The sequence below is a fragment of the Pterocles gutturalis genome, unplaced genomic scaffold (genome assembly GCF_000699245.1).
Source record: "Pterocles gutturalis isolate BGI_N339 unplaced genomic scaffold, ASM69924v1 scaffold19055, whole genome shotgun sequence".
Classification (NCBI taxonomy): Eukaryota; Metazoa; Chordata; class Aves; order Pterocliformes; family Pteroclidae; genus Pterocles; species Pterocles gutturalis.
In genome coordinates this window covers 6,363-31,480 of record NW_010146255.1, presented here as the reverse complement: position 1 = coordinate 31,480, position 25,118 = coordinate 6,363, and the positions used below count along the sequence as shown (strand labels likewise).

Genomic DNA, 25,118 nt, shown 5'->3' with positions numbered 1-25,118 from the left:
GATAAGCAGCGCCTGTGTGCCACAGATGTGTGCATCCCTCCTTCAGAGCCCTCTGCTCCCTGGGGAACGCCAGCTGCATTGGCATGGTGATGGGCCTTGCCTGTTCAAGGGCATGTTTGTTTTGTTGTGTGTAACAGCAGAGCAAGTTCTGCGTGGTGCTTTACAGAGTGAGCTGAACTCCTCGCCACCCCTCTTCCCTAGCTGCAAGGCCAAGTGAGGAAGGCTGAGCTAAGTCAGGGCGTGTCTTCCCACAGTGGGACAGGGTTAAAGGTCCATTTCTTGGGCACCTGGATTGATCAGGAGTTTTCTGATCTCTGTAGGACCCTTATGAGACTCAGCTGAGAAGCTGGTTCCGTTTTCTGTTCACCTTTTCCTTTTAGCCCTGCTTTGAAGGGGGAGCTGGCATGCTTCCTACCTGCTCCCCTCCAGTGCTAACACTTCCACAACCCTCTGCTGTGTTTTAACAGTTTTGTTCTCCTCCTCCTCTTGCAGAACATACAACTCCTGCGAAAGTGGTGAGGGCTGCCAACCCGCGACAGCGGAAAGGAAGCAAGGTAAGGCTGTGCCTGCTGCCCCCCTTGCTGGCTCCCAGCTTCTGGTGCAGTTGTGAGCACTGTGTGAACATCTTAAGACTCTGCTAAGCAGACTGCTTCCTTCGCAAGCCTGGCTGTGGAGGGGCTGACCTGCTGGTCTGGCTGCTTGGAAGAGCATGGAGGAGAACATCCTGATTGTCCATCTCCTCTTCAGCGTTGTAGTGGTCTTGCATGCTGTCTGGACTGGTTTTCTGCCCAGCTCTAAGCCAGGACAGACCTTCTCGGCTCCCCTTTCACAGGGAAGCACTTGGAGTGCAGTCCTGGGTGTGGAAAGCCTCTCTGCCCACCCCAAGTCCTGGTGGGATTAGCTAGTGCCCTGCTTTTGCAGTGCAGACAGGGCAGTGGTGTGATGGAGCGGTGTGTGTGCTGGTTCTTTCTTCCCTGTGCAGTCTGTTCCTTACTGGCACACGGAGAGCTGGGGTAATTGATTTCGGACAAAGCGACTCCTTTGGCGGAACTGGGGCAATCTGTTCCCGGGGATCAACATGTGATGGAGGGGCAGTTGCTTCTGAGGATATTGCCTGCAGCTGGGGCACAGCTAGGGACATAGGCTGTTGGCCTTGGCTCCCAGCAGCCAGTGAAGACGCATCTGAAACTTGATCTGACCTTGCTTATCTGTTCCATCTTGGAGAGAGAAGGGCTCTGGGGTTGCAGGGTGCTCCTGTCTGTGAAACAGGTATGGCCCTGCACTGGAAGTGGTTTCCCCAGGAAACCTGCTTCCTGGGAGAGGAGCATGGCACCTGAATGTAGAGATGCGATCTTCTGAGGGACTCAGTGACTCCAAGCTAATTTAGAAATAATAACCCCACGAGGGCAAGGAGGAGTTTCTGTGCCCACAAAAACTCAGTGCCCAGCCATGGTTCATCATGTGTGTGGACAGCTGTTTGGGTCCTTTCCTCTCTGTGCTGCAGATCCTCTCTCAGACTTGGAAGAGGCAAATATAATGGTAGTGGCCAGGTCACTTATTCAGCGGAGAAGTGACTGGTGGTCTCGCATGTGGCCGTGGGGTTCTGGAATGAGGGAGCTTCCATCAGATACCTGCTTGGATTTTCCTGCAAATTCAACTACATCATTCCTTTGCTTTGTTGTTGCCAGCACTTGGTTGCAATTGGGCACTTGTGAAGCCATGCCTGGTTGGAACGTGCTGCGAGGCAGCGGCAGCTTCTTTAATGGGATGTAGTTGCTTCAGGTGGATTTAGGATGCTGTGTGCTTTCCCTGTCTGAGGGATGGTGCCTATGATAAGTGGGCACCCTGGGCAACTTGGCACCAAATGCTGCTGCTGGGGAAAAATGTTTGGTGGGAGCTGGGAGGCTGGCAGCCTACAGGGCTGATGGCAGCCTCATAGTAATCCCTGGTTGACATAAACTTGCCTGTGATTATTTGGGAATAATTTGGGGGCCCTGCTTGTGTGGGAAGAGGGGCTGTATATATGCATTTCGGGTGTCACCCCCAAACCTCCTGGGGACAGCCATCTGCAGGATACCAGTGGGTGGTGGCTGTGGCAGTGTGGCTGAAAGGGCTTCTGGCTGCTGATGCAGGAAACGGCACCTGCAGCCTGTGCACTAATGAGACCTTTCTCTTTGGATACAAGGTTGGTGACTTTGGTGATGCCACAAATTGGCCAACGCCTGGAGAAATAGCCCACAAGAGCGTCCAGGTGAGAATGCAGAATCACTCTGGTGATAAGGCAGGATAAGGCCTTTGCAGACCTCCCCATCCCTCTGGAAGCACTGGCAGAGCCAGTCCATTTGGGGTTCTGAGTGTCAGCACAGAGGCAGCCAGGAATAGCGGGCAGGGGATTTCCTTTTAGGGCTGCCCTGTGAATTAGGCTCCCTCCCTTGGTGCTATTCTGGGAGCCTGGAGCCCAATCTAAACCTCCAGGCAGCGTGAAGCAGGTAGAGCAGCTCCCAGACCTGCTCCCCTCGGGGCTGCTCCGTGCAAGAAGGGGCCTGGGAAGAAGCCAAGATTTCCATGGGAGGAAGGGCTGATGTACCCAAGGGGCATGGTCTTCCTCTCCTGCTGTGGATGGTGGGTGTCATTGAAACCTTTCTGGTTTTGGATGCTGCTCTGCCAGCTCCTTGTTTGTCTGTCAGGGCATGGGGATCACTCGCCTGTTTGCCATTGGGGCTGTCCAGTCCCTTGTAGGACACTCCTGTCCAGGAGCATATGTCTTCCTGGCAGTCCATCTCAGTAACTTCTGTGCCTGGGGCTTCTGTCTCAGCTTGAGCACTTCCAGCATCTGTGGAGGCCCTTGCTGTGCTCAGACATAAGCCCTTCCCCAGGAACAGGACAGCTCTGGAAGGCATAGAGCAGGGGTCCTCCTAGCCTAGGGCAAGGTCCTCCTGTTCCTGCTGGGACAGCTGGCATCTGCCTCTAGCTCTTTATTTTTCCTACCTCTCACATCTTTCCTGCACTGGTGTGTCTCCAGCAGCCACACAAAGCACCGTCCCTCCGGAAACTGCCTGTCAAGAAAGACATGAAAGAGCAGGAGAAAGGGGATGGGAGTGATGGTAAGGAGAGCCTGAAAACCAAATCTGATGAGTCTGGGGAGGAGAAGAATGGTGACGATGACAACCAGAAGTCAGCCCAAAAGAAGAAAGGTAAGACAGGACCTAGCAGGGTCAGTAACCCAGGCTCAGCCTGTCTCCCCCTCTGCAACCCACAGCCAGGTGGAAGCATTCACCAGTCTGTCCTGGGCATTGTCAGGCAGAAAGGGGCAGAGGAAGGACAAGTGCCGTGAAGCAACAGGGAAGTTTTGTGTCATGTCCCTCCATGTCCAAGGGTCAGAGCATTTCTGCATCCTGTGAGGGCTGGAGGAATGTTTGAGGACCGGGTTGGTCCAGAAGGCCCCACTTCTTTCCTCCATGTGTGGGGGCTGTGTGGCAAGAAGGGGCTGTGGGGTAGGAAGCAGCTGCTGTCTGAACCTGTGTCACACCCAAACCCTGTCCTTTTGCAGGCAACAAACACAAGTGGGTCCCTTTGCAGATAGACATGAAGTCAGAGGTGCCTAGGGACAAAACGGCCTCTCGGAACAACCGGCAAAATGAGCAGCACAGGCACCCCTCCAACAACCGCGGCGAGCTGAAAGGTGGGGGCTCGGGCGGGGACCTGCTCTCCCTGCCCTGGCTGTGGGACAGAGCAAGCCCTGATGCCCCGGCACGGCACGGGGTGGTGGGCACGCTTCTTGCGTTCAGAGGGCTCTGGGTGCAGTGCTCCAGGGGCAGTGCTTTCATCCCGTAACGCTCCTCCTGCCCCTCTTTCCCCGTCTGCTGCAGGCTGGCACCCGGACAACAAGCATGAGCGCAGCTGGCAGGACCACGATGAAACCTCAAGCGTGAAGAGCGAGGGAGGAGCTGTGCGAGGGGCCTTCCGGGGCCGAGGTCGGGGCCGCGGCAGGGGACGGGGCCGCGGCAGAGGAGGTGATGACTGTACATGTGGTCTTGCGACAGCAGGGAGAGAACAGGGCATGTGCCACAGTGTTCAGGGCTGTGTGTGTGTGACCTGGGGCTCCAAAGTGGGCTGGGGTGGTGAACAGAGCGCTGTAGGGATACAGAGGAATATTGTGGCAGGCTATTGTAGCTGACAAGTTGAGCTGCTTTTAAGAAACACAAATTATTCTTATTTGTATTTTAATACAGGCAGATGTCTTTCTGCTACTCAGGCCAAGCTCTTCCACCTGTTTTCTGCCACTTGCATTACTCCTATGTGCAGGAGTTGAAGCATGCCGATACTCTGCGTAGGTTTTGTCTCTGCGTAGGTTTTGTCATGTTGAGAGCCAAGCAGGAGTCTTGGCTTGGATGGGCAAGAGCATCTGCACCAGCATTTCACAGGGCAGTGTCTGCGCTAACCTTGACACAGGTTCAGTGCAGGGCCTTCGTGTGTCACCTGGGCTGCCCAGTTGCTCTTGGGTGATAGGGCTGCTGGCCTCTCTTGAGTTTGGTGTGTTGAGACTTTACTGGGATCACTTCTGCAGCAAAGGCTGAGAGCAGGAGGGTGAGGGATGTGGGTCAGTGATGCCCAATTGTGGGCTGCCATGGGAGCCACTGAAACAGTGCAGAGGGAGCTGTCTGTGTAGGTGTCTATCCCCATCTGGCAGCACAGCCTATCTATCAGATGCCAGGGGCTCTATGCTGACCCTTACTGGTGTCCCACAGGGCACTTCGACTACCAGTATGGGTACCGGAAATTCGAGGGCTCGGATGGCTCCCGCACCCAGAAGTACGCTAGCAACATCACTTACTACTTCGACAACATCAGCAGCGCCGAGCTCTACAGCGTGGACCAGGAACTGCTGAAAGACTACATCAAGCGGCAGATGTAAGCACCACCTCTTCTCCTTTTCTGAGTGTTGGTTGGTGGTGGGATGTTCACAGATGCTGTTCCTGGAGACTGCATAGCTAATCCCATGGGTAGGGTTAGAGACGAGGTGTGTTGACTCTGTTCCATGCAGCCTACAGCACCAGCTTGCCTCAAGTCTGGGTTCCCCAGGCTGTCTCTCTTCAGCCTCCCAGTAGCAGAAGTGCAGGGGGTGGATTATTTCCTCGGGGGTGCCCAGAGGAAAGTGGCTTGGAGCTGCCTCTCACTGACGTGTTGTCCATACAGAGAGTATTACTTCAGCGTGGACAACCTGGAGCGAGACTTCTTCCTGCGTCGCAAGATGGACTCGGACGGCTTCCTTCCCATCACCCTGATCGCCAGCTTCCACCGAGTGCAAGCGCTGACCACCGACATCAGCCTCATCATCAAGGTGAGGGCAAGGAAATGATGAGCTTTCCTTCTTGTTCTGCTTCTCACCACCCCTGCATGGGCTATGGGTGAGGTGCAGGTGGAGCCTTCCCTTGCCCTTGAGTTGCTCCCTCCTCCTCTTGGTCCTCCTGGGGAGGAAGGGTGGGAGCTGAGCCACTCGGTGTGCCAAGGCAGGGCCATAAGTTAACCAGGTATCACTTGGTTCCAGGCTCTGAAGGACAGCAAGGTGGTGGAAATTGTGGATGAGAAGATCAGGAGAAAAGAGCAGCCAGAAAAATGGGCTCTGCCTGGCCCTCCTATGGCAGACTACACACAAACAGACTTCTCACAGTTCATCAACTGCCCTGAGTTTGTGCCCCGGCAAAGCTTCCAGAAGGAGACAGGTGAGCACTGGGGGAATATGGAGGGAAGTGTGGTGTGCAGTGCTGGTACTGCAGCAGGACTGAGACCCTGAGAGTCAAGAGTGTTCCGCAGGGCAGGGCTCTGCCGTTTGCATTCTGCTTGGTGGTGGGAGCTGGTATGGGCTCTGTCTGCAGACCCTCAGAGTGCTGCCTCTGGACATAGGAACATAAGAAAGAGATTTGAGTTTGTGGCTTTTCCTCTGTAGGGGCTGAAGGGATTCAGGGAGGGTAAGTCCTGCGGGAAGTCTATTGGATGTGCCTGGACATACACTACCACTGCTGGGCAGAGAAGAGGACACTCGTGAGCCCAACCTTTCCTTAATGGGTGAGGGGATACTGGGCACAAATGGGACAGCAGGAAAGGAGCTGTCAACCGAGTACTGGGGATAGGTCTGCTATCCTTCATGGGCTGCCCCCTGCTCTGTCACCCCATCCCATGGGGGCTGGCAGGAGCCCAGGGCTGGGCCTGAGAGGCCGAGTGGAGGATCTTCTTGGTGCTGTCGAAGAGTTAGTTTTGGTAGATCTGTTTCCACTGGCTCCAGGCTGTTCTGGGAAGGTTTCCCCAAGAGCAACAGAGTCGCCACCTGCATTAGGTCTCTGTGTGTCTGGGAGACCGTCACCCCCAGAGCATTGTGGCCACCACTGGCATCACAGCCTTAACTGGAGATTTTTTTTTTTTTTCCCCAGCACTTGTGGGCAACGTGCTGGTAAGCCTTGGGTGCTGGATGCTAGCTAGTCCCACAAGCTGTGCCATGCTGCCAAAATAACTCCCTCTTCAGTTGGGTGCTTTAAGTACAAAACTCCACAGGCTCCTTCCCTCATTCTAAAGCACGTCATGGATCTTGTTGGCTCTAGAGTCTGCTCCTGGCTCCCCGCGTCCTGCCAGCCCGGTCCCCACCAAAACAGAGGAGGTCAGTAACCTGAAGACGATGCCCAAGGGCCTGTCTGCGAGTTTGCCAGACCTGGATTCAGAGACGTGGATTGAAGTGAAGAAGAGACCTCGGCCCTCCCCAGCCAGGCCCAAGGTAGGTGGTGATGTAGGAGCTGTTGGGGTGGAGGTCTCCCTGTTGTCTGGGTGACTTGAATCATAAGTAGGCAGGTTTCGCATCAAATAGTCTTGTTGGTCATGGGAGTGATGTCCTAGTCTCCTGGCCCCATCTTACCCCTTTGGGGTGGCTCCTCAGTGGTGTAAATAAGGTGTTCTACCCAGATGGGCAGCTTTGGGCTGTGGTAAGGACACACAGGGCAATAGTTGGGTCTCCAGGCAGTAGGCTTGTGTTGCTAATGTGGTCTTTACCCTGTGTCATCCTTCCCTCCCTACCTGTAGAAACCAGAGGAGTCAAAGACACCACAGCAGCAGAAGCAAAAGGACCAAGATGAACCTGAGGAGCTAGACTTCCTCTTCGACGAGGAGATGGAGCAGATGGATGGCCGCAAGAACACCTTCACTGACTGGTCAGACGAAGATTCGGATTACGAGATTGACGATCGGGACGTGAACAAGATTCTTATTGTGACACAGACACCTCCTTACCTGCGCCGGCATCCTGGCGGGGACCGGACTGGAAACCACACATCCAGGGCTAAAATGAGCTCAGAGCTGGCCAAGGTGATCAATGATGGGCTGTACTACTATGAACAGGACCTGTGGACAGAGCAGTTTGAGCCAGAGTATTCACAGATCAAGGTGAGAGCAGCTGATCCAAGGAAGGGAGTGTATGTGGGAGCGGGGCTCCTCACAGGGAGCTTTGTGTGCAGCAGACTGGCCACCTTGGTGGGGCAGGAAGGGCAGTACAGTGGGTTTACAGCCTGCTCATGGGGTAGAGCTAAGCCAGGATTAGTCCTTTTGTAGAGCTCAGGATTCCTGGCTCCCAGCGTCATGCTCTGCTGTGTCAGGGATAAACACAGCTCTGTAATGTGACGTAAGGCTGCGGCCAGGTAAACAAAGTGCTGGTAACGAGGTGACCTGGAACATGGGGCCTATTGCTCTGCTGTCTGCCAGGCTCTTGGCAGGCAGCCCCAGATCTATGGACGGAACCAGGTGTCTCTACACTGTAGTGCCCAGTGCTCCATGGCACGGTTACTTGGAGGCTGCACTTACTGGGGATGGGTTCATGGATGGCCAGGCTGCACTTGGCCTGTGCTCTTCTCTGCTTTGCTGCCAGTTTGCATAGACTTGGGCTTTTTATAGAAAGCCCATCTGCTGCTTTAAAGCGTTTTAGTCCCAAGTTGGTGACTCTCACAGTTGGGGACTTGCCTAGGCTTGTTCAGCAACTGAAGTTATTTTGGCTGCAAGGTGGGATGGCCCATTGGAGCTCCCAGCTGGTCGCAGTGTTCCCACATCTGGTACTGTCGTGTTGCTGAAGCAGTTCTGCTCTTCAAAGTGGCAGAAGCTGAGGGTATGGGGAGAGCAGGTGACAGACGGACAGTGTGTGCTGGGGGTACGGGTCCTTCAAATATATGGGAGCATTGTGCCCCACTGTTGGTCGGGCAGTGAGGGTGCAGGGAGGAGGCTTCGGGGATGCAAGAAGGTAGTAGGGGCAATGGGGTCCTGGCCAAGCTTGCCTTGAACCCTGCTGCACTGACACTGACACAGGCAGGTAAAAGCCTGAAAGAAGCAAGCAATGGTTAGTGGAGCTGCCTCATAAGATCCCTGAAAGCTTGGGAGCAGCAAGTGGTTCAGATCTGGCCCATGCAGGGCCCCGTTTTCTGTTTGCTGCATCTCCCATTCCTAGCTCCGTGCTGCATGTTGCCCTTCTGGGTACTGAGAACTCATGGCTGCACTTGGTGCTCAGCATGGTGGCTGTTGCACAAGTGTAGTGGTGGTCACGATGAATGATGGGATGAGGGCAGAAGAGAGCAATCAGTTGCTTCATCATCTTCCTCTTCCAATGCAGCAAGAAGTGGAGAACTTCAAGAAGGTGAATATGATCAGCAGGGAGCAGTTTGACACCCTGACCCCAGAGCCCCCTGTGGATCCAAACCAGGAGGTCCCTCCTGGTCCCCCCAGGTTCCAACAAGGTAAGAGACAGGGGGCATAAGTGGGTGGGACTTTGTCCCTCTTCCTCCTAGTGAGCGGTCCTCAGAGGCTGGGTTAGCAGCTGGGGACAAGGAATTGGGACCATGGGTGTGTAGGATTATCTTTCCCAGAGCAATGCTCCTCTCCCAGCTGAGTGTTTGGGGCTCCAGAAGAGTAGGCCCAAAAGCAGAGGTGTCCCAGCAGAGTGAGGAAACTTCGGCAGACTTTGTAGCTCCCCAGATGTAACTTTTCTTTTGGACCCTCTCTGAGTACCTGGAAGGCAGCTGCCTGCTGGGCCCTGCCTGCCTGTGCGTGGCTCCTAGTGCCCTGTCTTTCTCCTGGGGATGAGGGATTTGTTGCTGCTGTTGGAAACTGGAAAGCAGATACCTTGCGGGATCCCTGGAAGCTCACTCTGTGGACCTGCTGTTAGGCTTTGAGCTGTCTGGCCAGGCTGGTGACATGCTGGATTTGAAGCTGCTTGTCTTGGAGGGCTGGGATGTATCCGTGTGTTACAGCCCTCACTGCTTCCCATCTGTCAGATGGGCGTGCCTTGGCTGTAGTGATGCTCTTGTGCTCAGAGCTCAGCTTGACCCAGGCTGGGGGACTCTTCTCTCTGCAGTACCTACAGACGCTTTGGCTAACAAGTTGTTTGGAGTCCCTGAGCCTTCAACCATTGCCCGGTCTTTGCCTACAACTGTACCAGAATCACCCAACTACCGCAATGCCAGGACCCCTCGGACCCCTCGCACGCCTCAGCTGAAGGACCCGACGCAGACACCCCGGTTCTACCCAGTGGTGAAAGAGGGCAGAACGATAGATGCCAAGGTGGGACTACGGCTGAGGGGTGGGATGGGAGCTGGGGCTTCCCAGCTGGGGTCTGGGGAGGAAGGGGACATGTCTCTGATGCACCATATCTTGCAGACTCCACGGAAGAGGAAGACAAGGCACAGTTCAAACCCCCCGATGGAGTGCCATGTAGGCTGGGTGATGGACTCTCGGGAGCACAGGCCCCGAACCGCCTCCATCAGGTACCAGAGATGAGCATGTGGGGTCACAGAGGAGCCAGATAGGGGAAAGGGAGCTAGCATGGGGAGGAAGAGGAAAGGCAGTGTCTGGTGTTGCAGGGGAGGTCTCCTGTTAAATGGCTGCAGAAAGGACTAAGAACCAACTTGTCCCTCCTGGAGGGAGCTCAGGAAAGTCTGAAGCATTGGAATAATGAGATGAGACTTGGTTGGGAACATTGTTTCCCTTCCTAGTAGGATACTCCATGGCTCAGGTCTCAAACCCCCAGCAGACAGTCACAGGGAGTTGGTGGGACCAACAGACAGGTGCCGCGTGGTAGAGCATGACCGCACTGTGCTGTCAGCTGGATGATGCCAGGGAAGGGCGTTGATGTGAGTGTCTTGTGCTCAGCTCCAGTCCCTCAGAGGGGACCCCAGCTGTCGGAAGCTACGGCTGCACTCCACAGTCCCTGCCCAAGTTCCAGCATCCTTCGCATGAGCTGCTCAAGGAGAACGGCTTCACGCAACACGTCTACCACAAGTACCGTCGGCGTTGCCTTAACGGTAGGGATGCCTGCACTGCAGGGTGTGGGGCAGGGTGTCTATGCTCCGCCACATCGGGGGGCAGGGTATGGCTGCAGAGCATGCACACAGATAAGCAGGGTTCTACCGGACAACCTTGCTGGTAGCTGATGTTTCCCCATGGTTTGCGGTGAGTGTGAGCTGTGGCTCAGGGTGTCCAGCGCTGTGGCTCAGGGTATCCAGCACTGTGGTTGGGTGTAGCCCTGGGGCCCTCCTATACATGATCCCCTGTGCAGAGCTGGCTCCCTGAGACAGGATCTGTCTTGTAATCATCCTCTTTTGCCAAAACAGAGCGGAAACGACTGGGTATTGGTCAGTCCCAGGAGATGAACACGCGCTTCCGGTTCTGGTCCTTCTTCCTTCGAGATCACTTCAACAAGAAAATGTATGAGGAGTTCAAGCAACTGGCTGTGGAGGATGGGAAGGAGGGATACAGGTAAGAAGAGAAGGTGGAGAGTGGCCTTTCCTGGGAGGAGAGTGAGGGAAGAAGAAGGGTTTGACCTTTTGGAGGACTCCCAGCAAAACAAAAGCAGCATATCTGCCTTGCTCAAAGGAAGGACTAGGGTCACCCTCAGTCTTCCTGCTGCTGGTACCCAGCAGGGCTCTTTCCTCAAGAGCCTCTGTGTCCAGGTGTTGTGTGCACTGATGTCTGAGCACTACGTGCTGCTCTGTTCCCAGGTACGGTCTGGAGTGCCTTTTCAGATACTACAGCTATGGGCTGGAGAAGAAATTCCGGCCAGACATATTTAAGGACTTTCAAGAAGAGACCATCAAGGATTATGAAGCTGGTAGGTGCCTCCTTTGGCCTCTCCTGGGATGGACAGTGATGTAGCCCAGCGGCACGGCTGCCCTGGGCCTCTTCTCATGACTTTGGGGAAGCCATGTAATGCTGTACGTTAAAAGTGTGCAACAAGGACCAGCTGGATGCCCTGTTGTTCACTTCATGGGAGAGGGTTGAGTGGATACTCATCCTGAAGACTGCTGGGGGGATGAAGGAGGGCAGTGGGAGGCTGTAGCTCTCCCAAAACACTTCTCTAGAGACACCAGTTCCTTGAGTATTTCTCAAGGCCTACAGTGGCTGAGCCTTGTCACCACCAGGTCAGCTGAGCCTGGGGACATCCCCTGTCAAAAGGGCTGTCCATTACTGATGTAGGTTGCTTACCTCCAGGTTCTCCATCTCGCCTTGGTTACACCCACCAGTGGGACAGGAGGGTCCATGGGGCGAGTGGTGGGGAAGCCTGGACAAAAGGGTTCTGACATCTGGTTTGACTTTTGTCCTGCTGACATCTGGTTTTGTTTTCTTCCTCTCCAGGACAGCTCTATGGGCTGGAAAAGTTCTGGGCCTTCTTAAAATATTCCAAAGCCAAAAATCTGGACATTAACAGCAAACTGCAAGAATACCTCAGCAAGTTCAAGCGCCTCGAGGACTTCCGAGTGGATGTGAGTAGACACAATGCCTGCACCACACTGATGGCCCCTGCAAACACTCCTTGGCCCCCTCCAAGGATGGAGATTTTGGGGACCAGTCCCCAAGTGGTACCAGGCAGGGGAAGTCAGTGACACCTAGTGTCATGCCCTGTCATTGCAGCTGGGCCAGGGACAAGCTGCAGGGCTTGAATGTTGCAAATCCACTTCAGAGCAGCTCTCTGGGGAACTGGATGAGCCCATCTTCCCCGATGAGCTGAGGAGGGAGGAGGAAAGTGAGCCTCGATGGCTTGAGTGGAGCCAGTATTGTGTGGAGCTTCAGCTCCCGGCCTTCTGGACTGTGCCCCTGTGTGGACAGGAGGTGCCTAAGAGTAAGCTGTCACCCTTGTGCTTGATTGGAAGTCAGTCTGTCTTTCTGTCAGCAAATCTGGCAGCGGTAGATTTGGAGAGGAGGGCAGCTGTGTGCTTAGAATGAGTGTTGCATGTTGCTTGTGGGTCAGGGAGACAAATTGTTTAACTGGAGGTTTGCGGGGAGCCTGTTCTCTGATCCAGGGGTAGGGCATTGGCATTTGCATTTGGAGGAGGCAGTGCTGATACTGGGGTGCTTCTTTTCCAGCCACCCATGGGGGAGGAAGGTGGACACAAGAGATACCCTACAACGTCAGGGGGAGATGGCAGGAAGCGCTACCCATCCCAGTCTTCCAGCAAAACGGTCAGCCAGTGCCCATCCAGCCAAGCCCACGCCTCACCCAGCCAGCCTGCACAAGAGGATGCCAAAAACCTGAGCCAGCAGTCCCCCGCCACGTTGGCTGCAGAAGCGCAGACAGTAGGGAAGTAGAGAAGCTGCAGTGTCTGCTTCCTGCCAGGAGACAGGGTGGGTTGGTGGGGGACTGGCTGGGAGAAGAGGAGATGTGAGGGAGTGGGACAGGAAGGGAGCTGGAAGGTGGGTGCCCCGGAATAGGCTGCTTGGGAGAAACTTCAACGCACACGATTTTTTCTCTTGTGGCTGGAAAGCAAAGACGATTTGCATTTAAAACACCATTTTGCTATTACAACCCTGACCAGAGCCAGACCCACTCCCAGCAGACCCACCCTTTGCTTTCCCTTCCTTCCCTTCCTGTGCACACACTCTTAGTGTCTCTTCAAACAAAAAAATGTTCTGGCTGGGTTGGAAAGGGGAGATTTTTTTATTATTATATATATATATCAAGTTTTAAATTATTGCTAGAAGTTCGTCTGGATTTACCAAAACAAGTCTGCTCTGTGTGGCCCCAACTCCCCCCTGTGTTCCCCCTCGGATCCTAGGGCAGCCCACTCAGGAAGCTCGGAGGAGTGAGGTTCCCTGATGGGGTACCGAAGCCGCAGCGTGTAGTGATGCTGCGGAGCCTCTGATCTCCATGACCTGGCTGACGTCTCCCATTCCACGTACGGCGGTGCCTCTCCGACACCGACCACTGAGACAGGAGCATCACCCTGCTTGTTCTCCTGGTCCCTCTTCCCCAGCGTCTTCACCTCCAACCTTCCCAAGGGTCTGGCTCTCCCTCCACCCGCCTCTCCCTTCCATCATGGACAATTTGGAAGTCGACCAAAGGACCTTTGCCAAGGATAGGCTTGTTCTGACTCCTTCCTGCGAGGATGGCTGGTGGAAGGCTGGCAGGCACCTGGACTCAAGCCTGCGTGGACAGTGCACCCACTGCCCCAGGAACACCCATCGCATGCAAAGACAGGACTTTGCCGAAGGAGGTTTTTCTCTTTCTTTTCCCTTGGAAAAATGAAACAACAACGACAAAAAAACCACAAACCCCCTCTTAAACAACAACAACAAACTCTTTAAAAGACACATCCCTTTGCTTTCTTCCTTGGAAATATATTGAAGAAAACAAAAAAGAAAAAAAAAACAAACAAAAAACCCTCAAAAAAACACAAAAAAAAAGTTGCCTTATGGTGGAGCTAGACTGGGGGAGGCTCACTGGCTTCCCGCACCCTAGGGCGCACTGGGCTCTCTGCCCCCCCCCAAAGCCCAGAGACTCTTCACGGCATTGCTGACAAGCTGGTCTTCCCCACGGCCTTTCCTCTGACCCTGCAGCTCACTCAGATGCCTCCCCTTGTCTCGGAGACACCCTGCCAGCCCTGATTGTCATGGGGGAAGGTGCCGAGGGCAGTCAAATCCAAGACTTGTGCTCACAGAGTAGTTGAAGCCTCTACGTTGTGTATATCCCATTGTAGCATCCTCCCCACGACAGCAACTGTACGTGCTTATGGCCCCGCTTGGACCCCCTGTACCTTCTCCAGGCAGGCTGGGGTGGGAGGTTGGTCTGCTCTATGCCTCCAGCGCGGTTGGGGAGTTGAGTGGGGAGATCCATCACAGCAGCTGGAAGGACTGGTCCTTGCTGTGAGCAAAGGGGAGGGCTGACATGTCCCTGGTGCCATTTAATGTGGTAGCCTGGCGAGGCAGCGATGCAGCCCTGGGGAACTCCCATCTCCACAGCTGTCACTGGCCTGGGGCTGCTGGTGAGACTTGTGCTGGGTGCGAGCAGGAGACCTGCCCGGCAAAGGAGGGCTCTCGCCTGGGTTTCCTTGTGCGATGTGTCTTGGCTGGCAGCTGCGTGGCGTCTTCTGCTCAGGGCAGTGACCCTGTGCATCTCTGCTGAGATAACGCCGCACTGCTGCTTGCGTGGCTGAGGCAAGGGGGTGGCTGCAGAGCCGCTGTGGCATTTACTCTGTTCCTCTGCCCAGCACTGGAGGGGATTCGGCAGGCAAACCCTCCCCAGACTTGTGAGCTGTGTTCCCTTGGAAGCACGTGGCTGTGCATGGAGGTGTGTGTCAGAGGGGTGAGATGTGCTCCTGGGGCCCAAGAAGTAGTGCTGGAAGGTCATGCTTCTGCTGTAAGGGTGGAAGCTCCTTTTCAGCAAGAGCTGCTTGCCTTGCTGCTGCTGTGCTCCCTCTCTCGGGTTGGTTACCTGCTTTGCAGCTGGCTTGCTTGTGGTTCTGGCACCCCATCCTCATGAGCTGCAAACCGTGTTCCTGTGCACGGTGCGGAGTGGGCACTGCACTGGGCTGCGCAAAGATGCAGCTAATTGCGTTACCCACTCTGCAAAATTGCAAGCTGGTTTTCCCAAACGAACAGCATTTTCCAAAAGTATCCAGCTGATCCAGTGCTGTGTCTCATAGCTGGGAAGAGGAGTCATCCCTCCAGTGCTGTTCGGTACAGCTGCAGGGCTTGTAGATGAGAGCAGCCAGGAGCTGAGCGTGGAGATCAAGAGGGCGAGCTTGGGCACGTTGTCCATAAGCAGCAGCTGTGGATGCTCGCGGGACCCTGGCTGAAGTTATCACCTTCCCGAACTGACACTGCGTTGAAGATGCTGCTTTAGTAGGTGGGGGGGAGGAGGAAGTGAGCTGTTCTGCATGGAACAGCTTCGTGAACTGCTGCTAGAATCGAAAGCACAGATGGGTTTGAGTGAGGCTGGGCAGCTGCTACTTTGCCGTTTCGTGATGGTGTGATCCTGCTGCGGTCTGTCCACCTCTGCAGCATCGTCCTGCAGCTTGGTACCACTCAGGCCTGACTTCAGCCTGCCAGCCTGTCCGGGTCCGCGGCTTGCTCCATTCCAGCGGCAGTGCTCTGGGGTTGCGGGGTGATAACGGGGCGAGATGGGCAAGTAACATGTGTACAGTGCAGCAGCCGTGATTGTTATCTCTGGATTTCCCCTCTCATGAGCTGGATTCAGATCTCTGAGGTTATGGATGCGGCCGAGTTTGCCCCTGGTTTGGGAAGGAGGAGCCTTGGAGGCTGGAGATGGGGGTTGATCAAGGACAGCGAAGATGCGTTGCTGGTTGTTTGCAAGTGGAAGCGCGTTGGGATGTGCCACAGGTGGTCGTTGCTGCTGCACCCCTGTGCTCCTCTCATCAATGCGCGTTCTATTTGAAGCAAATTGTCTGCGTGTTAGCAACAAATTAAATAGGAAATGAGGAAGGAGCTCCTGCTGTGGAGTTGTTGCTTGTGGAGCAGACTGTGGAATTGCTTGGGTGGTAGAAGTAGTAAGAAATTTCACAGAGAATTTCCCAAAATTGGAATTGATTTTAAATTCTTTTTTTAATTTCTAAGGCTCTAATCTTGGCACAGGAGAGTTTTTCCCCCCTTCTGCTGAGTCAGTGGTTTGTCACATCAGTGTGGCTGAGGGCCCCATGTGAAACCCCCCTGTTTGGAAAACCAGGGGAACGTGGGTCAGAAGAGTAATCCCAGTGGTCCTACTGCCCTCTAGATTTGCAGACCGTGTGCCTTGTTTTATTGTTTGTCAGACAGCAGCGTAGCCAGGGAGCAAAGGAAAAATAGACATGACAGTCTGAGGCAGCTCTTGCTTGCTCCCAACTGTCTTCTTGGCTGGGGCATGATGCTGCCCGTTGGCATGGGCGATGGCAGAGGGCAGGGAGCTCCGCTCCCAGTGGTCCTACTGCCCTCTAGATTTGCAGACCGTGTGCCTTGTTTTATTGTTTGTCAGACAGCAGCGTAGCCAGGGAGCAAAGGAAAAATAGACATGACAGTCTGAGGCAGCTCTTGCTTGCTCCCAACTGTCTTCTTGGCTGGGGCATGATGCTGCCCGTTGGCATGGGCGATGGCAGAGGGCAGGGAGCTCCGCAGTGCTCTAGTTATGGGGCAGCATCCTGCACCCCTCTGCTGCACAGTGGCCGTGGCAAGGCCAGGGCTCTGGAGCGTGTGGTCTGGGGCTGGCCATGGCGAGGCTTTTGCCTGTCTGATGGCTGACATGGGGACAGGTCTGCAGAGGCACTCGAGCTCTTGCTGTGTGCAGAAGGCATCGCACATGGCTCGTTCCACCACCGGGCAAAGGGACAGCTGTCCAGAGAGGGGCTTTGCTTTTGAGGAAGCTCTTGCCCTCCTGCTGAGGAGGGAGTTTAGCCTTGCTTTTAGCTCAGATGCTTCACCACGATCATGTTTTGTGCTTTTTTTTTTTTAATTTTAGTGGTCTGAGCAGTCAGGTGTGTGTACTCCTGTGAACGCAGATCCATCCTGCAGCTCGTGAGGGCTGCACAGTGCTGGCATCCAGCCGCCGGCATGGCCAGAGGTGGCCCCGGCTGCTTTCGGAAAGGCGGGGGGGCTGGCAGGCAGAGCAGCGGGAGTGCTCCTCATCTCCCCTCTCTTCTCGGGAGGTCTCGGGCTGCTGCAGCCAGGGCTGTGGGGTGAGGTCTGTGTGTCAGCCCCTCTTGGGAATGCAGGTGGTTGCAATGGGTAGAGAGCTCTGGCATGGGGTCAGGAGCGGAGGTGGAAGATGTGTTTCAGAGGAGGCTTTGTTGCTTTGCCATGCTCGTTTGGGGAAAAACAAAATTTAAAAAAGTAATAATCCTGCTGCTCCATTCACCTGTCTGTCCCTCTTCCTGCTGCCCCCTCACACCCCTGATGGTGGCTTGTCACGGTAGCCCTTGGGGGCCCTTGAGTTTCGGCAATTGCTCATCCTGCTTGGGACTGGTCAACTGTACTGTAACAAAAAGATGCGTTAACCTCAGTATCCTGCCACGTGTCCCTACATGTTCCACGTGGCAGTGCAGAGGGGGCCTTCTAGCTGTTAATGCCTTTTCAGTTATTTTGTCAAAAGGAAAAAAAAAAGGAAAAAAAAAAAAGGAAAACTGTAAATGTAGCAAGCTGTGTTTGCAATGCTTATTTTTTTTCTGTCTCCTCTGAGACTGGTTATGTCACTTTGTCACTGTTTTGAAATGGATGCTAGGCTCTTTTTAAGAGAGGGTTGCTACACTTGATGTTAAATGTCTCACTGACTTTTTTGTTTTTTAAAAAAGTTTCCAATACAGGTAACAGATAAATGACTTTTTTTAAAAATAAAAATAAAAATAAAATGTTCATCTCGGTAGTGTGGAGCAGGTGGCTGGAGGGCAGCATTTCAATGAGTAGTTTACAGTTTCACTTTCTGCAGACACTTGAACATAGGACCGATGTATCTGTGACAAGCACATCCCCTTGGTGGGAAGCTCCAGCGGGTGCCAGCCAGCCCCCTGTGGCATGCAGAGCCTGCTTGGGTCCACCCCAGGGTCCCCACGCTGTCCCCTGGGGCTCGCTCTCCCAGCGTCAGCCCTGCGCAGGGGCTGGCTCGTGCCGGTGGTGCCCCATGCAGGAGGGGGAGCTTGGCACCGCTTGGTCCCTCAAGCCTCCCTGGTGCAGCCCCGCTCCCCCTCGTCCTCTTCCAGCCTGTCCTGGGGTCAGAAACCTTTGGATCTGTGGCTCTGAAAGACCCGCTGAGCTGCACCCCAGCAGGGTAGCCCCCTGCTTGGTCACCTGGAGCAAAAGGGGCGATGGTTCGATGTGCTGGCCCTTTTCAAACCCTGTGTGTCCCAACCTCAGCCTTCTGTTTCCCAAAACTAGAAAGTGTGTGCAACCTTCTTCAGCTGCATTTATCGTAGAGACAAACTTAAAATGACTCATCACAGACCATGTTATCACTTGGGAGGAAAATCTTGTTAATATGGCCTGCTGTACATGATCCATCTTCTGTTGATAGTACATAATCTTTGACCCATGTGCTAGGATCATCACCACATATAAAAGGAAAAGAAAAATGTAAAATACTTGAATGAGAGCTTGTATTATAACATTAATATTATTCAGAGTATCTGCTTTCTAGGCTGATGTGATTCATTATTCTAGTAATGCTTTAGTCCTTTGTAATTTGTGGTAATTATGCTTTTTCCTTTTTAATACAAAAAAAATGTATAAAAATAAAAACTTCAAAAGACAATGCAGCCTGTGTTTTCTGTTCTGCTGACTTGCCCTCCCGAGGGGCCTGTGGGCTGGGTTCATCCCTTTGTGGTTGTAGGGACTGGAGGAGGGTGGGGGAAGAGAGTGGGCTTCCACGGGTAGAGCTGGGCTGACAGCAGGGAAGTGCAGCACAGGTCAGCCCCGCGTGTCCTCTCCTCGGAGGGCATGGTCTAGCAAGAGAGATGTGTAATTTTTGTCCCAGGCCCTCAGACAGGATTTAAAAGATCCTGGAGAAAATTCACAACATGTCTCGAGATGGGTTGTGTAGGTACTTAGGGATATGTATAAAGGTATGGATGGTTCTTGTTGGGTCCTTTCTTACAGTTTCACTGATCTCCACACAGCTCAGGACAGCGGGGACTCTTCTTTCCTTGGGAAGTCTCTTTCCGTAGTTCATCATTGTACAAAGTTTTGCCTCCTTTTAGCGTGTGGGGAGCGGGATGAGGCTGAGCAGCAGGAGGTGATGGACCAGGGCTTCTGCCACGTCGCACATCAGCTCCCAGCTCTGCTTCCCGGTCCCGTGAGAGTGAAACTCGCTTTATGTTTGCAGACATTAGTTTGTGGAGCGGTGATGAGGATATGACAGCCCTTAATTCAGACCTGTACTGACCTCTCGCAGGAAAAAAACTCCTCAGGGGAAGTCAGGCCTCTGTGGCATGTGCAGGGGAGGGTGTTTCTAAAGCTGTGGGGGTTGCATCCCCTATCCCAGGTGTTCCGAGTCTCAGAAAAATAGTGGGTTTAATTCTTACACGCAGTTATAGTGATCTTGCTGGTATTTCTACAGAATGCTGCTGAAAGAGGCCAAAGCAGGGCCTGTGAAAACTCGAGTGTTGATGAGAACTCCCCAGAGCCATGTGGCCCAGGACACATCTGGCTTGCGTGCAGGCAGCTAGAACCAAGGAACAGTGCAGGTAATTATGGAAAAAAACCACTCTTAAACTTCATTTAAATAGCTTTCTAGAGCAGGGGTTTTTTTGTGCATTAGGTAGAAAGTAACAGGTAGCAAAAGTGCAGTCATCTCAAGTACGTGTTTAAGTTCAGTGTGAACAAAAACTTGATTCCCAATTAAAATACTATTTGTCATAAATCATTGTCTCCCACTCTGCTAGTCACTGGGCTCTGCTGGGTTCACTCTGCCCTCCTGGGTGCCTCGGGGATGCTTTCTGAGAGCGGTGTGAGGCTGAGCAGGACCCTGTGTCTCTCGTAGGCTTTGCTTTGTCTGAACACTGTGTCCGTTCCATGCAGATAATCCAGCACTCCCAGGACTCCATAGCACTGGTTGAACCTGGAAACCAAACAGAATAAACATCGCTAGAGGTTACTGAGGTTGCCTTGCCCTTCCTATTCCCATCTCCTTTCAGAGCCCTGATCAACCGTCCACGCGACTGCTGTTGCTGCTCCAGTCTCCCTCGCAGCTCTGCCGAAGCCTGGGTGAAATTTCTCTTGCAAATTCCCTCTCTGGTGCTGTCATTACCTAGGAATGGTGGCACTGAACAACAGCCATGTCTCTTCTGCGCATCTCATTGCCACAGGAGCAGCTGGCCAGGCACGTGTCCGTGTCTGTGCTCCCGAGTCCTGGCTGCCCCAGGACGCAGAGCTGCCGTGCTCCCAGACCCCAGCACAGCCGTTCCACCCCGAGAGCAGCTCCGCTCTGCTGTGACCCATGTCCTGGCATCAGCCAGGCTGCAGAGGAACTGACGGATGGCTTGGGTGTTGCCAGCACGTGGGTGGTGATAGAGCTGCCACATTGGCAGTTTCTGCAGGAGTGGCAAACTGCATTTAAGGCAGTATGTCTGAATTTAGTGCACATCTGGGAGATGGGAACAATTCTTCCACTACTGTGCTACGTATCCCTGAACCAACCTGCTGAAACTGCTCTCTCCAGTGTAGGAGGCTGGGAATCTCTGCCAGGAAGGGTTAATTGTAATTGTTTGGGTAAGGTGTTATCTGATCAGTGTTACTAATCCCACTGTAAGGGAGAGGGACAGACAGGGAGGCTCCCTACAAATTTGTCTCAGCTGTGTGACTTGCCCTTGCTCTGTCTTTATTCTAGATCACGTGTGGTGTCTGCTAAACTTCTAGGAAGAGCCGTGCAGAGAACTCTCTGATCCTTTGCTTGTGCTGGGGAGAGTCCAGGTGATACCTGCTGCTCCAGACACTATGTGCTTTCTCTCCTCCCATGTAATCTTAGGAAACCTGAAACGCCCAGCCTCAGCCGTGGCGTTTGTGCTTTGGAGAAAGTTTCTAAGGCAGCTGATGGAGGAAGACAGATGTCAGTGAGGTGTCTGGCAGCTGCATGGGCAGTGGGACGGAGTCCTTTGAAATCCCAATCTCTGTTTAACTGCTTTAAGAACTGCCAGCATTCATCCTGATCTATTGGGCGAACTGGGTGAGCTTCTCTGCTCGCGCGTGAGTGATGCAAACCCCCCTGACCCTCAGAAAGGGGCTGTGCCAGGGTGCAGGCAGGAGGGGAAGGGGAAGCTGAGCAGTGCCCAGACGTACTTGAGGTGGTGGAAGTCGTGGAACTCCGGCGAGGGTAGGAAGGGCAGGTGGTATCCGCAGTGTGAAATGCTGGTTGTTAGGAGAGCAAGGGAGAACCACACTGTGATTGAAACGATATGAGATCCCATGATCATCGGGCCAGTCATGACAGGCAGTGCATTGGAGAGCTAGAAATAAAACCAAACTACCTCATTAATGGATCCACAAGAAGCAGAGTCTCTTCTAGGAGAAGTCAGATGTGAGATCAGACCAGGGGTGTGAGGGCAGCGTGACCCCAGTAAATCACCCTGCAGTCAGGGGCCTGAATTTCAGCTTCACTTTTGACTAATGCTGAAGCTGTTCTTGGGAAACCTAGCTGTAAAGGGGCATGGCCTGGGGACATGTGCAGTCAAAGGCAGCGATGCGATGGTCCCAGCTGCATCGCTCCATTATGTCCTGTCCATGGCAGAAATGGCTGTTCCTGCCTGGCCCAAGCTGACTGCCCCAGCCAGGCTCAGCTGGGCTCCTGAATGTAAAAAGTCGTTCAGCTGTGCAAAGGCTGTCGGTTAGGTAGGCTCCTAGAACTGGTTCTGCAGCCCAGGACTATCGATAACAGGACGTGGCACTGAGAAGTGGAATCTTCCGAAGGTGGGATATATTTGCATGAGAAGTCTCGGCTGGAGTCACCTGCAAACATTGATCCCAGACACCAGCACGAAAATCTTGTCACAATTCTGGCTTCATACAGTAACCCAGACTGTTCAAGTGTCACGTCTCGTGCTGAAAGCATGTCTGTGCTCCCAGCCCTCTCTGTGCTCAAGGAAGCACCACTCAATGAGTTCCTTATCTGCTGGAGGCCCTTGGATCTGTGCTCTAAAAGCTGTTCAGTATGAGCAGGTACTGCGACCCTTCTGCAGCCAGGCTTCCTCTTCCCAAGAAACAAGAGTCTAAGGGAGCATTTACTTCTCTTACCACTCTCCTCATCCCATGGAAATCACACTCTGTGCAGGACCTGGAGGGTGACGGTGGGGGAATCCACTTACTATGTGTTCTACCGGGTGAGCATAAATGGAGATCACGCCGATGGGGGCTGTCCATTCGTGGTGCTTCTTGTGGATGTGCTTATACAGGAGGGGGAGATGAACAAGCCTAAGGAGAGAAAACAGAGAAATGTAGGTTTTGAGCTCCATGAGAAGGGAACGTAGAGTAGCCTAACACAGAATTGCTGCTGGGGACTTGCTCATGCGTCTTCTTTAAAGATTTTGGAGCAGCTGGGAATAAGAGTAGGGCTCCTGGCTTCCCTCTCTCTTTCTTTAACACAGAGCCCTCACTTGATGTGTGTGCCCACTGGCTGATGTTAAACTTAAGTCTAGACAAATCCCATAAAGTCCCTCAATGACTGATTTGCTCAAATGTGGGAGTATTTCCTAGGGAGTCACTTGATATTTTCACTGTTTTGACTTTATCTGCTGATAACTATTAGAGACAGAATTTCAGGTTCTGAGGGCTATTGGTAAGAAATTACTTTTTATGTTTTTTGTGTGTGTTTGTCCAAAAGGGAAACCTACATATTTCTGAGAAGGCTGCACTTGCTGCTTCATGGTCTTGCAGACTTTTTTCTTCCTTGCTTAACTGCTTTCCTCTAACATTGGTGTCAGTCAGAAAGCCTGCAGTGTCAGGAGCCAGGCCTGGGTTTGCAGGTGCTGTACGAGTGAAAGGGAGATTGGTCACTGACCTCCTGAGCTTTTTTCTTTCAGGATAGTCAGTCTTGTGCTTCTCTTTTCTAAGAACACTGGCTCACAGCTTTTGTGTAAAGCCACCTGTTTTGTTTCTTCCTTAGCCTCCACCTTAGTAATTTTACCCATTTTTGCTTAGTGGGAACATTGCAGCACCAAAGCCTCATGTTGTAAGGGTGGCTTTCAGGCCCTCTAAGGCTTCCCATATAAACACAAGATTGGTAGAAGAGGGGCAACTAGGACCATTACTGTTGGAAGAGATGGGTAAAAGCTTAAAGGCATAGGGGAAAACCACAGAGTTCCTGTGCTCGGCTCACCTGTGCGTATAATAAAAGAGAATTTCCTCTATTAAGGTGAAGACACTGAGCTCCACCAGAAACCAGCGGAAGGTGGGTAATTCCTTGCTGAAGGTGTTGCCCCACCCCTTCATGATGTAGAACATGGGCACAAGCATGGGCAAGGAGATACAGAACTGGTTACACAGCACTGTAAAGATGGCTTGGCGCAGTTTCTTTGTGTCCACCTGCAAAAGATAAGTCAGGACTTGACACCAAATCAGAAGCAATGTGGCTTTGAGTTGGGAGGATAAGGAGCTTTAAGACTTGTAGGCTGTTTCTGCATGTGTTTCGGGACCAACTTTTTAACAAGCAGTCAATCCAGATCTGATCAGTAGCCTAATTACAAGACCTGCCTTCCTCTCTGCAGTGGATATACAAGACTCAGCTTGATTCTCCTTGAATCCTATCTGGTTGCAGGAGAAAGGCATAACAGGTTTTTCTCCCTGCTCCCAGCCTAAGAGACTGTAGGAAGTGTTTAGCCAGCAGAAGAGGCAGAGTGAGAAATACTTACAGGATCGTTCTTGCCCAGCTGAATGCGATAGCGAGTAATGAAAGTTGGCTTTCCTGTTACATCAGCCACCATAAGGATTCCATTGAAGCACCAGAAAACAAGGCTGGGAACCAAGGCAGTCCCTGTGGGGTGAGGAGAGGGTAGAGATGTGTGACTAAACTGAGAGCTATGGCTAAATCAGAAACAAAATACAGTGCTGGACTATCCAGAGGACCTTGCTGGGACCCAGATCTGCCAGGTGCGTATCCCCTGCCCTGGGATGCTCTAAAATGGAATAGGGGTAAGTTCTGACACCCAGGTAAGATCTTGGGAACGGGGAGGAGGTTACAGAAGACGAGAGTCTCGTAGGTTGGAACTTGCCCCAGCTGAGGCTAAGAAAGGGTGTTCCTGGCAGGCTGGGGGATCTCTCTCGTGGGTCATTTTTAAATACAAGTAGGATAAGGTTGAGCTGATCCCTGGGACCTTGCAAGGTCCCTACCAGGCCTGTTCACCAGCTGTTAGTCACAGACACAGTTTTATAGGTCCTACAGTAAGAGTACAATTGACTAATTTTACTTTAATTAGCAGTAATTAAGTTCTACTGAGTCATTCAGTTCTCATAGGAGGAAAGTGTCTTCCCAGGGAAGCCATTTCAGCAGCAGCAAAAAGATACAATTTTTAATCCGTATGGGGGTCTGATGGTGAACCTGACCAAAGGCACCCCACTTGCACTCCATCAGCTGCGCTGGCTTTGAAGCCTACACGTGCTTTTTTCAGTGGAAGGATTAGTGAGTTTGGGAAAGCAGGTCCCTGTCCTCCTTTTAGATGCAATACATGGGTGGTTCCTCCTACAGCACAGAGTTGTTAAAACTCACCGAAGAGGAAGATCGTCCACTCCTTTCCCTCAAACAGGTGGTAGAACTTTAGCCATGTTGTTTGCCAGAAATGGCCTGAAGTGTCCCAGATATTCTGCTTGTACCTGTGGGAGTAAGCGTTCCTGGTTACCCATCTTCATGATCCACTTTTTCCCCTCTCCACTGAAAAAATTCTCCTCAAGCCCCTTTGTTTGAATGATCTTACCAAGAAACAGAGTTCGATAAGGCAGCGACTATGAGCAGGCCTGTACCGAGACCACAGGCAGTGATCTTCATGGCATCCCAGAGTTTCTCTTCCTGTGAGCAAGCAACAAGATTAAACGTGTGTTGCTGTGTCCTCCACTAGCACGTTCTGCATTTGAAATGCTGGAGGTCAAGGCAGTCCTGTGATGGCTGGTTCTGTTTCACAAACTCTCTAAGAACAAAATAACAAAGCTGTTACAGGACATTGTGTTCAGCTGAGGGGAGGAGGACACACACATCCCTCTGCCGTGCTTACAGAGACCTGAAGTGTCACTGACATGGAATTTCTCTGGAACAACCAAAAGGAGAGAAAGGACCACTCCCCGTTTTTATTGGGTGCGCTTCTCAGTATCTGGAGGTCTACAATATAAACCACTTCTGGATAACTCGGAGAAGCAGGAAAGGAAGA

General features: G+C 52.9%; 2 protein-coding genes across 2 annotated transcripts; one reads left to right on the top strand and one right to left on the bottom strand.

Annotated features, from left to right (window-relative positions):
* Window positions 1-492: 492 nt before the first annotated feature.
* On the top strand, window positions 493-12,721 carry LARP1 (La ribonucleoprotein domain family, member 1; the record flags this gene model as incomplete). The annotated part of the gene is made up of 18 exons (XM_010085676.1): window positions 493-554; window positions 2,186-2,251; window positions 3,023-3,194; window positions 3,551-3,682; window positions 3,870-4,013; window positions 4,749-4,911; window positions 5,197-5,341; window positions 5,549-5,723; window positions 6,597-6,766; window positions 7,069-7,428; window positions 8,639-8,762; window positions 9,380-9,585; window positions 9,682-9,788; window positions 10,174-10,325; window positions 10,635-10,779; window positions 11,022-11,131; window positions 11,656-11,783; window positions 12,385-12,721. Coding segments are annotated over 18 exons (2,783 nt in total), but the record flags the coding sequence as incomplete, so codon positions are not given.
* A 6,867-nt stretch (window positions 12,722-19,588) lies between these two features.
* On the bottom strand, window positions 19,589-24,760 carry FAXDC2 (fatty acid hydroxylase domain containing 2). The gene is made up of 7 exons (XM_010085675.1): window positions 24,672-24,760; window positions 24,467-24,570; window positions 23,613-23,734; window positions 23,081-23,286; window positions 22,071-22,176; window positions 21,049-21,215; window positions 19,589-19,831 (listed from the first exon to the last, which is right to left on the bottom strand). Exons 1-7 carry the CDS (start codon window positions 24,740-24,742, stop codon window positions 19,675-19,677), a joined length of 933 nt encoding a protein of 310 aa, XP_010083977.1. The 5' UTR covers window positions 24,743-24,760; the 3' UTR covers window positions 19,589-19,674.
* Between the last annotated feature and the right edge of the window lie 358 nt (window positions 24,761-25,118).

What these genes read in the sequence shown, in the direction of transcription:
- FAXDC2 (XM_010085675.1), bottom strand. Translation starts at nt 24,742, where the DNA reads ATGAAGATCACTGCCTGTGGTCTCGGTACAGGCCTGCTCATAGTCGCT. An exon ending in AGCTGGGCAAGAACGATCCT is followed by an intron (nt 23,287 to 23,612) that starts GTAAGTATTTCT and finishes TATCTTTTGCAG; the next exon opens with GTGGACACAAAGAAACTGCG. An exon ending in CTCTTTTATTATACGCACAG is followed by an intron (nt 22,177 to 23,080) that starts GTGAGCCGAGCA and finishes TTCTCTCCTTAG; the next exon opens with GCTTGTTCATCTCCCCCTCC.